This window comes from Empidonax traillii, unplaced genomic scaffold, assembly GCF_003031625.1.
Source record: "Empidonax traillii isolate 1590-97213 ecotype Southwest subspecies unplaced genomic scaffold, ASM303162v1 scaffold685:size505991, whole genome shotgun sequence".
Lineage (NCBI taxonomy): Eukaryota > Metazoa > Chordata > Aves > Passeriformes > Tyrannidae > Empidonax > Empidonax traillii.
In genome coordinates this window covers 187,106-201,855 of record NW_020955878.1, presented here as the reverse complement: position 1 = coordinate 201,855, position 14,750 = coordinate 187,106, and the positions used below count along the sequence as shown (strand labels likewise).

General features: G+C 45.8%; 1 protein-coding gene across 1 annotated transcript in view; it reads left to right on the top strand.

Annotated features, from left to right (window-relative positions):
• The window catches only part of GAS7 (growth arrest specific 7), a 91,590-nt gene that overhangs the window by 40,634 nt on the left and 36,206 nt on the right, over positions 1-14,750 (top strand). The window contains exon 3 of the mRNA XM_027899716.1: positions 12,765-12,836. Within this exon, the coding sequence (XP_027755517.1) occupies positions 12,765-12,836 (72 nt within the window). The remainder of the gene's footprint in view (positions 1-12,764; positions 12,837-14,750) is intronic.

The window sequence follows — 14,750 nt, the reverse complement described above, 5'->3', positions numbered from 1 at the left end:
CAAAAAGCAAAAGCTGTACAAGTTTTGGTGTGGTGGAGCTCTGAGCTGCTCCCCAGCTGAACCCTGTGTGTAGTTCTGCTCCTTCCTCCTAAAGACCAGAGGTGTTGGGTGACCTTTCTGTCCAACAGCTCACCTTTTGGACCATGCCTGGTACTGCATCATCTCTACCTCACCATTTGCTTTCTTCCTCACAGAGTGCAGAATCCTTTTTTTCGAACAAAACAGGGTGGGTTTTTTTTTTTCTCTTTCTGCATGAGCTATTCAGAAATAGGAACTCAAATATGTGCTTCCTTTGCTAGGGAGGGAAATGGGATTTTAGGAGCAAGTAGCATTTTGATTCTTCTGAGCCTTCAAAATGCAACAGAACTCTCCCTCCTTGTGAGGCATTACTATTATTGCCAGCTGTTCCAGCAGTTAGTGTCCTTCCACACTGGGATTATCTGCCTGTGTTATCCATACATCTTACCTGATCATAATAATATTTCCACCATGTGAGTTTTTGTGTAGTCTAATTTTCATTGTCTTTACATGGAAAACCTAAGGAATTGGTTTTTAACAAGAAAGAAACAGAATTTACGAGACAGTGTTCTTATGTTGGAAAAAGATGTTAGGAAAATCAGTAATGAAAGAATTGGGGTGACTCTGAAACAAACAGATCTCCATAGGTAAATGAGCCAGATGACAAACAGCACATTCCTGTCTATGTCCATTTGGTGTTCCCACGAGATAAGCACTCCACATTTATCATTCTTTGAAACAGGTTCAGTCCTGAAACAATTGTGAAGGCCTCCGACCTGTATACCATCTGCACAACAAAGCCCAAGACAATTTCAATATATCTCAAGTTTTCTCAGTACGGCCTTGCCGAGGAAGTTTGAGTCTGCACCAGTTACATTATAGCTGAATGCCTGGAATCTGTCTTGTGCAACATCAAGAAACATCCCAGCGTGTCATGTCAAAACATAGGAAAGAGGAGTGAGATGGCAAGCCTCTCTCAAATATCTGGCAGACCCTTCCCTGTAGCACTTATTGTCCTCATTGTGCATCATTAACTCTGCAAAGAGCCCTGTGCTGTCTAGAAGAAGGGATCTAGAGTTGGGATCCCTGTCTCCTGGGATTTGGAGGGTTCAGTGCCTGTTTGCACTTTTCTTTGAAAACTGGCACTACATCAAGCAAGGATGATGGGCTGGAGAGAAGCGTGTGGCTGTCAGGCTTCTGCCACCAGAGTCCAGAGCACTGACTGGCCTCTTGGATGCTCAGTGCCCTTAGATAGGTTCTGCCATCTCTGTTGCTGTCTGAACAGGGCGGAGTTTGACTCACCTGACAAGGTACCAAGTGCAGGGTAGACAACTCCATTTGAACGGCATCTTCTAGTCTCATCCACGAAAAGAAACAGTTAGGTTTGCCTCTCAGTTGTTTTCCTGATGTAGGTGTCTAAATATAGCTAACATGAGCTTTGCCCTGTAAGTGCCAGTCTGTCTTCACTGACTTCAGGGAGAGCCTCGGTGACAATACCTACTCTTCAGACAGGTAAAGCTGGCTCTCGCATGAACCTCACCAAGGACCTGAGCTCACAGCCAAGAACTGAAGGTGAACTTAAGAAATTTCCTCAGTTTCTTTATATGGGATTGTTGCCCCTTACTGCTCCCAGAGCAGTAAGCTGTGATGGTGTCAGCAGGCACAGAGAGGGCTGAGCAAACAGCCTCTTCATGTCAGGTCATATGGTGAACACACCTCTCTTCATATCCAAAATATCCACCCTGGCTTTCTTCCCCATCAGTGTGTAGAACGAATAGGACACCTGTAAAATACCACACTCCATTTCTACACTGAATTCCTCCAGCTGTATGTTCATGCATCCACACATCTGCACATGTACTCCCACTTCAGAAGAGGGGCATGTCTTTGGGGGAGGTTCAGTGTCTGGAAAGCTGCAGTGTTCCTGGGGGCTACCTGAACAGCAGGAGCTGGAAGGCCAGGCCAACATTCTGCAAATCACAGAATCATAGAATCGCAGGATGGTTTCAGTTGGAAGGGACCATAAAGAACATCCCATTCCCACCTGCTGCCATGGGCAAGGATAACTTCCACTAGACCAGATTGCTCCAAGCCCTGTCCAACCCGTCCTTGAACCCTTCCAGGGATGGAGCAGCCACAGCTTCTCTGGGCAACCTGTGCCAGGGCTTCACCACCCTCACAGGCAAAAATTTCTGTTTTACACAGTAAAGACCAGGGCAAAAGTGTTTATCCAGAAGCAGGAAGTCTTGACAGGTGTAGGAAATACCAGAAGAATGACCTGCTGGCACTGTAATGATTGAGGAAAGAAATATGTCTTTAGATATCTGCATTGCACAAGTCCTAATAATGACCTAAGGAGTCTGGCAGGGGGCAATGGTAAGGAGAGGCAAGCTCTGCCAGTACAGCCTCAGGGATGTCCCAGGGAGGAGACCACCTTCCCCATAGCACATTTGGCCTCATTCAAGGTAGCCACAGCTTAGAGCTGGCCAGAGCTGCAGTTCAGTGTTACAAGGCTGTCAGCCCTACAGAAGGCTTCTCTATGTGATAGGAACTGCTAGGTCTGAGCTGTGCCAAACTGCAGAAAGGCATTTTGTGTGCAGTTTGTTTGAGCAGAGAGCAGAGAGAGGGGTGATACTTTTCTTCTCCTATAGCAATGAATGGGAGACCAGTAGTTACTCTGAGGAGGGAATAATACTACTCTGCCTTAGCTATTTTACCCATCAAGTTTTAGATGTTAAAATCTCCTCCTAGCCAGTGTTTGGCTCTCTCCAAGTTCATGCTTCCCTTCTTTCTCCAGCCACAGCATCACCCACAGGCACACAGCACCTTGCATTGCCATAAGCCCTCTAGAACATGTGCTCAGTCCATGTTTTCCCACATCCACTGCATCACCAAGGGAAGAGGAATTGGGTGTTTGAAGTGTGTAAGCAGCTTGACCCCCTTGTCCCCATCTCCTGAAGCTCCTGCTGTCCTGCAGAGGAATTCTTGGCTTTAGCCATGGTGCTGGTGACTCTGGGTGAGAGGAGGATGGTGTGCAGCTCACCCCTCCGTGGCTGACTCCTTCCCGTGGCCAAGAGGGGTTTTTAGGGGTGGCTGTTCCTGTTTCCCAAGATTGGAGGAGCATGTTGGCAGCTGGAGGTGATGGTAGCTGATGGACTGATGGAGAAGGGGATTTGTACATCCTGAGATGTACAAATCTCAGGTAGATGTGGGGTTAGGGGTCCTGTTTTCAGGCAAGGGGAAAAAAAGCACAGAAGGACTGGAGAGAATGTAAGTCACCCTTATGCACAGCTCCCATGCTTCCTCTGAACCAGCCTGGCTGCCCACTGAATTCCCCTACTTGCCTCAGGAAAAATATGAACACAGGCTATTTGTTATTCCTCCCTCATGAGAACTTTGCTGCCCTTTATGTTGGCTTTACCCTGGCAGACAGTGGTGGGCTTCGTCCCTCGAGGCCAGCTGCCTACCACCCTCTCCTTGGGCTCTCAGGTCAGGCCTGTTGTTGACCTGTTTGAACTATTGTGAAATAAGGCCTCCAGTAGCTGCCAGTTTTCTTGTGACCTTCAAATTTCAGGTGAGCTATCTTGAGTCCTTGATAAATGTCCCAGTGCTTTCTGCACACTCCTCCATCTCTGCCTGTGACTCTGGTGAGGTGGTGTAGTGTGTGATCTCCCTAAAGAAAAGCCAATTGGTGTTCATGTCAAGTGCTGTGGGCCCCTCAGGGCCCGTGTCCCTGTCACCGTCCAGCTGAGATTGCCTGTGTCTGGCTGTGCAGGGGGCTGTCCCTGTTCGTCCCCTTCCAAGACAGGTACCATTGCAGCAAGTCAGTGAGAAGCTTTGTTGTTCTGCTGGAATTTCAAGAAATAAATGTCCTCAGGCTGTTCTGTGTTGCAAAATCGCTGTTTGGGAAGTTTTCAAAACCTTTCATGTAGTGAGCTGATGGGAAGATTGTGAACAGGAAGAAATCCTATCTAGGAGAGAGGGCAGATAGAGTGTGGACATCTGCATTCAACCCTGAGCACATCTGGACAATCTGTGGCTCTTTTGGAGGTAGGTGCCAGTAAGGTGAAATCATTTCTGCCCTGGAAATCTCTTACCTGCCAGTTCCTGTCAAATAACTATGCTTATTTGCCTGCTGCTGTTTGGGGGGGTCTGGCAGTGGGCTTCTAGCCCAAAGCAATAAAAATAGCACTGCTCTCCCCTGCCTGCATTTCCTTACAGGGCTTCATATCTGGTTCAGGTAGTGTCAGGACTGCTGGCAACTTCCTGCAGAGCCTCTCCCCTTTCTCAGGGTTACACTGACATCATCTGAAACATATTTCAGAAGTAACTCCCTAGTATGACATTTCCTTATTGACAATAGTTGTAGTTCTTTGTAGTGACTGAAACTGAGAGGAGACATGAGTGTGGGCACAAGTGATGGGAAGGACATAAAGACCTGGGGTAGGACAGGTAGAAAGGCAAAGAAGGTGGGAAGCAGTCGAGGTGAGAAGGTGGAGATGCTATCCCGTCTCTGAAAGGTGTAAAGAATTGTGTGCTTCACATAGCCTCTTAAAACCATCTTCTGAGCATGGACAATACTTCCCCATCTTTAGGAAAGCTGGGGTGAGCAATCTCCTCTGCTTTGACACCCCATTAATCCTCTTTTCAGATGTGAGACTGTTGTAAGGCTGAAGGGAGAGGACAGAGCAGATGATACTGCAGATGACCTGGATTGTAAGAGAACAAGAAAAAGCTTTCAGCCTGCTTGGCAGGGGTGCCCTTTGTGTGTTTTCTGAAAGGGGAGCCCTAGGATCACACTGCCATGCTGAGTTCAAAGTACCACATGCCCAGAATGCACAGCTACTATGTGGTTAACAAGTTGCTCAGTGTCTGTGGGAGGGGTTTACAATTGTGTGTGGGTGGTAGATTCATCAGGAAAATATTTGATTGTGATGAAGAAATTCTGTGATGGGCTGCAGCTGTAATACCTCTTGCATTAGTCAAACAATAGCACTCCAGCTACCTTGTCCATCTCATTAAAGATGATTTATGTACTTATGACACAAGTGTGTGTGTGTGTGGCTTGCTGCCACCTTGCTTTCACAGCTATCAACCTTACATGGTGTGTTCTTATTTCCAGCCTTTTCTCGTTTGTGGTGTTAGGTCTTTCCCATTTACTAAACAGTTTGCTGTCTCCTGTAAAGCAGGAATTCTGCTTTCACATTGTCTTGATTCTAATTAGGGTCCACATATTCTCATCATGACAAACATCATTAGTAAAATACCACCTGCAACAGTAAGTTTTGGGGCAATCCTGAAATGTGGAGCTGAAAGTGGTCATTTCCTTGAAAAGAATCTGAAGTCCAGCAATTCAGAGTTTTAGGAAGATTTTCGTGATCTGCCTGAAAATATGTATTACATAGTGTCCTCCTGGTATCACCAGTCAGCTCCTCTGTTTCTCCACTCCTGGGTACCCTTTCCATCCTATCTTGATTTACCCTTCACCCTTCTTCACTGAAGTTCCTGACATCCTATGGCTGGTGAGCAGCTGGGTTATCATCATCATAGAATCACAGAAAGGTGAGGGTTTGAAGGGACCTTAAAGGGATCTCATTCCAAATCTCCTGCCATGGCCAGGGATGCCACCCACTACACCAGCTTGCTCAGGACCACATCCAGCCTGGCCTTAAACACTTCCAGGGAAGTTCTTTCCATTCAGCATAGTGCTGTCTTTGTCTTGCTAATAAATTTCCCTAAACAGTACCAAAATTTCCCAAACTAGTATCTGCTAAAACATCCTGGTCTGAGTGGTTAAGTGCTGATATGTCTAAGGCCCATGGGAATCCACAGCTGGAAACTCCACCAATCTTCATCCTCCTTCTTCCTTGTTGATGGCTGCTGTCATGAGCAGTGCCTGGCTTGGACAGGTAACAGTGGTTGTGGTCAGCTTGTATGTGACACTGTTGCCATTAGGACACTCACTGGGTCAGAGAATACCCACGGAGACTCAGAGGGACTTCTGCATGTTTTGAGATTCTCTATTAGAGGCCAAGGACCTTCCTGATTCAGCACAGCAGCTCCTTCATCCTTGTGCTCCCACATTTTGGTCCAGTGAGCCCTGCAGTAGTGAATCTCATGTGGGTCACCTATAGCTGTATCAGCTCAAAGGGCCCAAACAACCAGCTCATGCCTGAGCCTCTGAACTGCAACACAGTCATCTGCACGGTGGCCTCACACACATGGCCCTCCCAGGACCCTGGCCTTTACCTCCATCCTTTCACCTACTGAAAAGAGACAAGAAAAGCAGACAGAAGTGACAGATGCAAATCTCTCTGCATCTGCATCAAACATGACTGTCAAGCTCACAAGTGCTGAAAGCAGAGTACCAGGTAGTACATGAACTAGTTGAGCAGGAGTTGCAGTGTCAGAATTGAAATACAGTTCCATCCCACAGGCAGTTCAGTAAAAAAGAGACTGAGGCTGCCATACAGCTTTTAACCTCAGTCCTGAAGGACACATCATGGAGACAGGCACCATCCAAGAGTTCTGGAATTCTTCTGTCTGTATGTTGAACGTAGAGGTGCTTGTTGCATGGGAAAACCTGATGGCAAGAGCCCTCAGTTGATCTTTCAAAACGATTACTGGGACCTGTGCCATACCCTTCTTTTTACAAACATTGTGTGACAAAAGCAAGCCCTTTATTGCAGACTTAGCAGTGATAATAATGCTATTTCCAGCACTTTCTGAGATACACTTCGTTCTACAAGGTTTTAGGCCACTTTACCAGGACAGGTTATTATATAGGGCATCCTGTAGCAGAGGGAAACCACCACTAGTAGTTTTATCTGTATGAGAAAAAACATGTAATAAGAAAGCCTCTTTTGTGTCTCCATAGATGACTTACTCTGAGCTGCAGATCATAAGTTTAGTTGGAGTAGGGGTTGACTGTAGCTGGTGAGGCATGAAAAAAACCCACCAGCATGCAGACCAAATCCTTCCAAGCTCCTTAACTGACTGAGAGAGATAGAAAATATTAGACTGAGAGAGACAGAAAATATTAGACAGAGAGTAGGTTGTGGTTGTATTCCTTCCACCCACTGATCTCCTATGTTGGGTCCAGCAAATAATCCAAAAGAGTCAAGAATTGTCTGCACGTGATGAACTTCTTCACTGCTTTTCAGCACTGCAACACTGGTTTTCTTCACAGAGAGAGCCCCTGTAAGGCATCTGCCTTTGTTGAGCCCTGGGCTGACACTCACACCCCAGCTCTCAGGTGGGCTGGGCAGAAACTCCAGGAATATGCCAGACTAGCCAAATTATTGGGTCATCTCTCTCAATGAAATGGCTTTCAGCTCACTTTGAGGTCACTTTCTAACCAAGCAAAGATAAAATATCTTGTTTATTCTCTGAAAATAAAGAGCTCAAGATTCGGTTGGTAAAGGTTGGAATTAGTTACAAAATGACCAACTGCAAATAATAGCCTTAGTGCCATCCTTAGCTAGAACCATTCCAGGCTGTGCTTGGGCTGCCAGGATGGATGTACTTCATCTGGAGAACTGACCACTCTCTGAACATTCACTCAACTGCCTTTTCCACTCCCAACAGCACCAGTGAAAATGCAAATAGTGATCACAGAGCAGAAAATTCTCCTGTCATCTTCCTCCAATCACCCAGTGAAATGCAACATTATGAAAATTGTTTGCATATTCTTGATTGAGGTCTAGCTTGCAGTGGTGCAGTAGGGAGGTTTCCTTTGCACCTGGTGCTTCTCAATCCTCTTTATGTGATTACAATGGCTAAATATTATGTGTCTTAGGAAAGAATAGTTGAGCTTGCAACATCTTAATGCTCCAATGCTCTCAGCTCTGGCATTGCTGTGAGACAAAAATGTGCTCCCACATTTTGGTCGAGTGAACCCTGCAGTACTAAATCCCATATGGTATATTTTAGGGTCTGCAGGTCAGTTCTGGTCTGAGTCAGTTCTGTGAACTGATGCAGAGGTGAGACCTCTTCATTCCAAGAAACAAAATCTCCTTGTGCTACTCATCATCTAGAATAAGAGGAAAACATTTTCATTGTACTCTCCTCTGCTTCAAAAGTTTTGTATGGTTCACATCAATCTCAGGGTACTGCAAGTGATGTTCCCTCCTCACATGCCCAAACCCCCACACTCCCCTGGCCATTCTTTGGGCTCTTTTCTCCCACACACAATATCAAGAGATGAAGTGCCATGAAACACCAGTTTATCACAAATGTGGGGAAGATCTTCGCCAGAAAGGGGATATGAGGTGCAAGACCCCTGACAGGTCTCTGCTCCTGGCTGGGAGGTGAGGTTGGGAGTGTCGTGGCTCCAGGCGGGTGGGAGGTTTGGGCTGGGAGTGTGGTACTGTGCTGTTAAAGGAAACCTTTCCAAAGCAGGGCTGTTTGCCCTCCCCTCTGACTCACAGGGCCAAGCAATCAGGCAGGCCCCAGATCTTGCTGAGAGCCTATGGAGATGCAGTGGAGAAGAAGAGGAAGGCTATGGAAGGTTTGCAAATTGCACATACAGGTGTTTCCTCTCTGCCATTGGCAAGAGCAAAGAGAATCCAAAAGAGATGAGGTAAGACTGTGGGGACTTGTTCTACCCTTCTGCAAATGTGACTTCTAGTTCTTCTTGTTTTCATGAACAGTTTGGGAGACATTTGCGGGGTTTCTTCTTGTGGCATGGAGGAGGGACATGTTTTGTTGCTGTTATTGATCCTTGTCTGTGCATGTTCATCCTTGGCCCGGGCAGCCTGCATAGCTTCAGATTATTCAGGGCAGAAACTGGGTTTGGAACTGCTCAGCATCACAAATTTATTGCTCTTAAAGCCAAAACAAACTCCAAACCTATTTACAAAGACATGAGTTAGCACCAAGAGCTGAGTGACACATGGCAGCTGCTACAGATCCTTAAGACCAGGAAAGGTCTGCACAGTAAGCAGACCCAGAGGTCCTCTGGCTTGATCTGCCACATTCTTGTAGTTTAGACAATGAAACTTGAGGACCATTTAGCTCCTAAAATATAACTACACATGACACCATGGAAGAGGTACTAAATCCATTCCTGAAAGAAATATAAGCACACTTGTGAGGGATTGTGCTAGAACATAAAGCCATGATGTTTGGCTGATGTTGCGTTTCAGACTGGAATGCAGCGGCTTTGACCTCAGAGTGCTGCTGGATTCATGGAAAGAGGACAAAAAATTTCTTCTTCAATTGCTACACTTTGATCCCAAAAATCATCTGCCTCAAGACCTCGTCACAAACTGTGTTTCTTGACTAATAGGACATCCCAAAATGTGTGGCTCTGAAGGCCTGACACATCATGCCATTTCTCATTCTGCCAAAGAGATGCAAAGTGAATTTTTTTCCCCCAAACACCAAAGGTTTTCACTTTCCTTTGGTAGGAAATGTTTAACCACATCTGTGAAAACCCTCTCTGGTTCCATTGGCAAGTATAGCTTGGATCATGTAACCATTTTAACTCTTACTACATCATTTCAGTTTGAACAAGTGGTTTTCTCCTGCCTTGCTGTTCAGTTCCTAATTCCATAGAAGTGTGGAATGGTTTGGTTTGGAAGGCACCTTGTACCATCCCCTGCAGGGGACAGCTGCAGGTGTCTCATGGGCAGGGACACCTTGCACTAGACCAGATGGCTCCAAGCCCTGGCCTTGAATATCTCCCAGGGGTGTAGGACTTCTTTTTGTTCACAGACCTCCTTCCCAGTCCAGAGGGTGACAAAGAAGCTACTAGTCATTCCTTTCCCTCACTGAGTAAATGAACTAATTAACATGTGGCTGATTAGGGAGGACAGAACTTGTTGATATTGTTCTGCCAGTGCTAAATTGTGCTCTTAGAGTGCAAGGCTTTAGCTTGACTCCAGCATTCTCTCTGGGAAATTGGGTGGGATATAAAATTCCAGGCCAATATTGAATCTATTCCTAATAGCTATGAACGTTGTTTTACCACAGGGTTACATGTAGTCTTCAGATTTTCAAGCACCAGGATCAAAGGTTCCACGATGGCACTCTGCCTTGGTTGTATCAGACAGTGCATTATCTCACAACAAGCCTTTTCTGTGTCGCTGTGGAAAAAAGTCATTCCTCCACTCAATTCTAATCCCCACTCTCACTTCTAGTCATGACTAAGATGCAGAGAAGTTTGTAATGTTGCAGTTTTACCTTGGTAAATTTAGTTGCTTCCAGTAGATGGCATTCCATCAGTGCAGTCCTGATCTAGATTCGTTCCTATCCCTGCTTAGGTTGCTGAAATAATCCCTGTTACTCTGTGCACAGAAGTGGACTTTTTTTTCTCCTAGCACCCAAAATAAATGGAGTTAAAATGCTCTCCCTCTTTTCCTACCCAATAAAAGATGTTATTTCTATTTTATGCATTTTATAGCACTTTGTTTTATTTTTAACATGCTTAACTCCATGATCACTTTATTTTGGAATATTTGTCAAGATGCTGAATTCACAAATCTGCTAACCACTGGGCACTGCTCTTTCATGGATGAAATTTCTGCCCTCACATTATGTATCTGGGCGTTCTGTGTGGCAGAGGGGAAGAAAGAGGCACAGCAGCTGCACAGCAGCGAGCAGGCAATGCAGAGATCAGTTACAAGAAAGAGCTGGTAATTTTAATTGATTAATTACATTTCAAATATATTTGGTAGGATTTTAGGTACACTCATCTGTACGGTCACAAAAACACTGTAGACAGATACGCTTGCATAAAAGCCCCAAACCAGATATGAAAGTAACTTTCTTTACTGCTAATGTCAAAGTCAGTGCTGACAAAAACACATTGCTTCACTAACTGCACTGGGGCACAGCATCAGTGGGCATCACAGCCCTTCCCCACAGATCTCCAAAAACCAGTCTTTAAAACAGTTGTCTTCAAGTCAACTCATTTATTGTAACTACTCGTTAATCAACAATTTACACTGGAAAAAAAAATCTATGAGAAACATGGGTAGCATACTGCATTGTTTACCTTTGCATTACAATAAATGTAAATTAGAATTTGTAATTATTTAACCATGCACTTGTGGATTTTAAGGCAAGACAAGCTGACTCATAAAAGACAATTCTTAGCATTTAATTTTACTTCTCTTTAGTTAAAACACAGTCCAATTCTTCCTCATTGACCTGGCATGGAATTTATTTACTTCCTACCCAATTCACAAAAACAGACCAAAATTTAAATATTCCCTTGTGATTCATCAAAGCTTCTAGTTCACCAGGTTTTGTACTTGCAAGGGGAAAAAAGAGCTCAAAGTATTTTTCTTTGCAAGCTGTGGCTGTGTGTGTGCTGTGACCTGGGGAGGAGGTGAGGGGGGGGCTGTGCGTGTGTCTCAGAGCATCACAGGTGGGGGGGAAGGCACCTGCTTCCATTTGAGATCTCTATCCTGACTCCTTTCCTGAAATAAGGAACCTAATGCAACCCTTGAGGACATTGTTAGGTATGTACATACATTCATACATGTAGATATATACACATATAAGCATATATATACATATATGTATATACATATGTTCATGAATGTATATGTAAAAATGGGCCTTTTATGGTTCTTGAAGCTCCCTTTTTGGAGCCCTGACCCAGAACAGGAGGCCTTATGTACCCTGAGGGAGGGTCTGACTGCTAGCCCTAAACTAACAGCTCTCAGCCCCCCCTGCTCCATCACCAGTTGACCATGGCCATCCAGAATACTGACAGAGAGATGCAGGATTTCAGGCTTTGGCAGGGTTATATGGTTGTTGGTTCAGATTTGGGGAATCAAATGTTTAAAATGAAGTGGCCAAAGTAGTCGTTGGACTTGATTACAATAACTTCCTTATTTTCTTATTTGATACATCTGGCAGTCAGTATAGTGTAGTTGATTTGGAACTGATATGTTAATTCAAAAGGAATGGTGCCTTGGACTTTATAGTTGGACTTCTGCAGCAGTTACTGCTCTCACTCCACTGTCTGCTGTTCAGAACTTTTACAAAGATTTGCGATTAAATCTTCTGTCTTTAGAGTGTGGTCAAAAATAATCTTCCATTTAGTGAGCAAACAAGCAGAATGGTTAATCTGTAGAGGCAACTGAGCAGGGAAAGCAGCAGCAGTCTTTGCAGTGTTGCAACTGGTGTGACAGACGTTTGCATATCCCAGCTGCTAAATGACCTGGGTTGGAAAAAAGGAAATTTGCCAGGGAAATAGTTTTTTTGGGGGGAAAGCACCTCGGCATGTGTGTATGTCAGTGAAACCACATCTGTGAGTCACTCACAGCTGCCTTTCATTTGGAGAGCAGGCAGAGGCAGTGCCACTGCTTGATCCCCATGCCCAGGCTGAGGACCAGGCCGGCTGTGCTGCGGCTGCTGCAGCCACACATCACGATGCTGCTGTGGGCTGCAGGCAGGGCTCACTCTGGGCTGGGTTTAACTCCACTTGGAAAGGCTGTCAGTGCAGGTCGGGTAAGTGCTTCCAGGCAGTGACCTGCCCTGGGCATTCCTACACTGGAAGAACCAGTGATGCAGCTTCCAATCTGCTCTGTCTCCACCCATCCCAACTGGCAGCTACAGCAGGAAGAAATGAGAGGAGATAGGAAGTGCAGGGAGGTGCCAGCATCCTCCTCTCAGGGTGAGAGCCCGGTTCAGAGGACATGAAGGGTCAGATTCAGGGGTACGTAATTGTCATCACTCTGCTATGTGTGCAAGACCTCCATCACCCTTACACGAATGTTTCCCTTCAACAGAAACAACGTGGGAGCGGCCAAGCAGTGTGCCTGGGACTCCAAAGAGCCCTGTGTCACAGAAGAGTTCTGCAGGTACTGTTTGATGCTGTGCTTGACCACTGCAATATGTGAATCTGCTTTTCTCCTCTTCAGCAAAGCAAAAGAAAATGCTGTGATACAGTGGGATATAGACTTGATGTACATATAGAATCATTGACTGGTTTGGGCTGAAAGAGACCTGAAAGACCATCTTTTTCTACCCCTCTGCCATGGGCAGGGACACCTATCACTAGACCAGTTCCTCCGAGTCCCCTCCAACCTGGCCTTGGACACTTCCAGAGGTGGGGCAGCTTCAGTGTCTCTAGGCAGCCTGTGCCAGGGCCTTAGCACCTCACAGCCAAGAATTTTTTCCTAATATCTACCCTCCTTCAGCTTAAAGCCATTCTCCCTTGTCCTATCATTGCAGGCCCTTGTCCGAAGTCCCTCTCCAGCTCTCTTGTAGCCTCTTTCAGTACTGGAAGGGGCTCTAAGTTCTCCCTGGACCCTTCTCTTCACCAGGCTACATGGTCATGAGAGTGTAGCAGAGCAAACGTGGTGGAGCTTTCCCTTCTGACTTCTGTTTCCCTGCCAGTCCATCTTCTGGCTGGGTGTCTGAAGTGTCTGCTCAAGAGCTGAGGTGGCTCCTCCTGGGAACACAGAGGCAAAAGGTGGCCCAACAAGCCCCTTCCCAGTCCTGCTTTCTGATGGGGCAGGGAAATTGAAAAGCAGCAGAGCCACATGGGCTGACTGATGCTCTTCCATGTACAGTGAAGTGTTTTAGCATGTGGTAGCTACAGGGCTGACCACATCACCTCTGTTCTGACTTGAGATTGCAGGAAATCAAGTAACAGAATTGGGTTCATAACTGTACTGAAAAGCTCTGGGTACTGCAGAATGACAAAGCAAAGCAGAAGTTACTCTAGAATAAAAAATGTTAAATGGAAAGGCCATTGCTGCCAGCTGACTGTAAATAATGCAAGTGAGAGGATGTTTTCCATAGAAATTTTCAAACTGATGTCCCTCTTTATCAGCAGATCTGAGTGGAAAGTCTGCTTGCAGATTGTGCAGTTTGTTGTGAACAAAGGATTTGTAATGTAGTTGAGTATTTTGTTTTAACTGTGGTTTGAGCATTATTCTTTGCTCAGTATATTAAAAAATAAATGGCAACCTACAGCTGCATACATGAAACATAAACATCTTACAAGGCTTGCCTTCTCGACATGAAAACCCAACTCCATTAAGCCAGTGCCTTTTATGGATGCCAGGTGCCAACAAACTACTCTGTCACTCTGCTCCTCAGCTGGATGGGGGAGAAAACTACGAGGAAAGGCTTGTCGGTCGGGATAAGACCAGGGAAAGATCATTCACCCATTACTGTCATGGGCAAAACAGACTCCACTCAGGAAAATATTTTATTTATTACCAATCAAGTCAGACTAGTGTAATGAGAAATAAAACTAAATCCTAAAACACCTCACCCACAGCCCTCCCTGCTTCCTGGGCTCGACCTCACTCCTGAATTCTCTCCTTTCTCCCCTCCCAGTGGTGCAAGGGGTTGGGGAATGGGGGATGTGTTCATCACACATTTTCTCTGCTCCTTCCTCCTCGGGGAGAGGAGGACTCATACCCTTCCCTGCTCCAACGTGGGGTCCCTCCCACAGAAGACAGTCTTCCACAAACTTCTCCAAAGCGAGAGGCTACAGTTCTTCACAAATTGGTCCCCACAGGATGCAGTCCTCCCAAAACAGGCTGCTCCAGCATGGGTCCTTCCCATGGGGTCAGTCCTTCAGGAACAGGCTGCTCCAGCATTGGTCTCCCATGGGTCACAAGTCCTGCCAGCAAACCATCTCCAGTGTGGACTCCTCTCTCCATGGGTCCTCAGCTCCTCAGAGAGAACATCTCTGTAGCACCCCCTACCAAAACATGGCTACACAAAAACAATGCAACATACCCCATTTGTTCAAACAC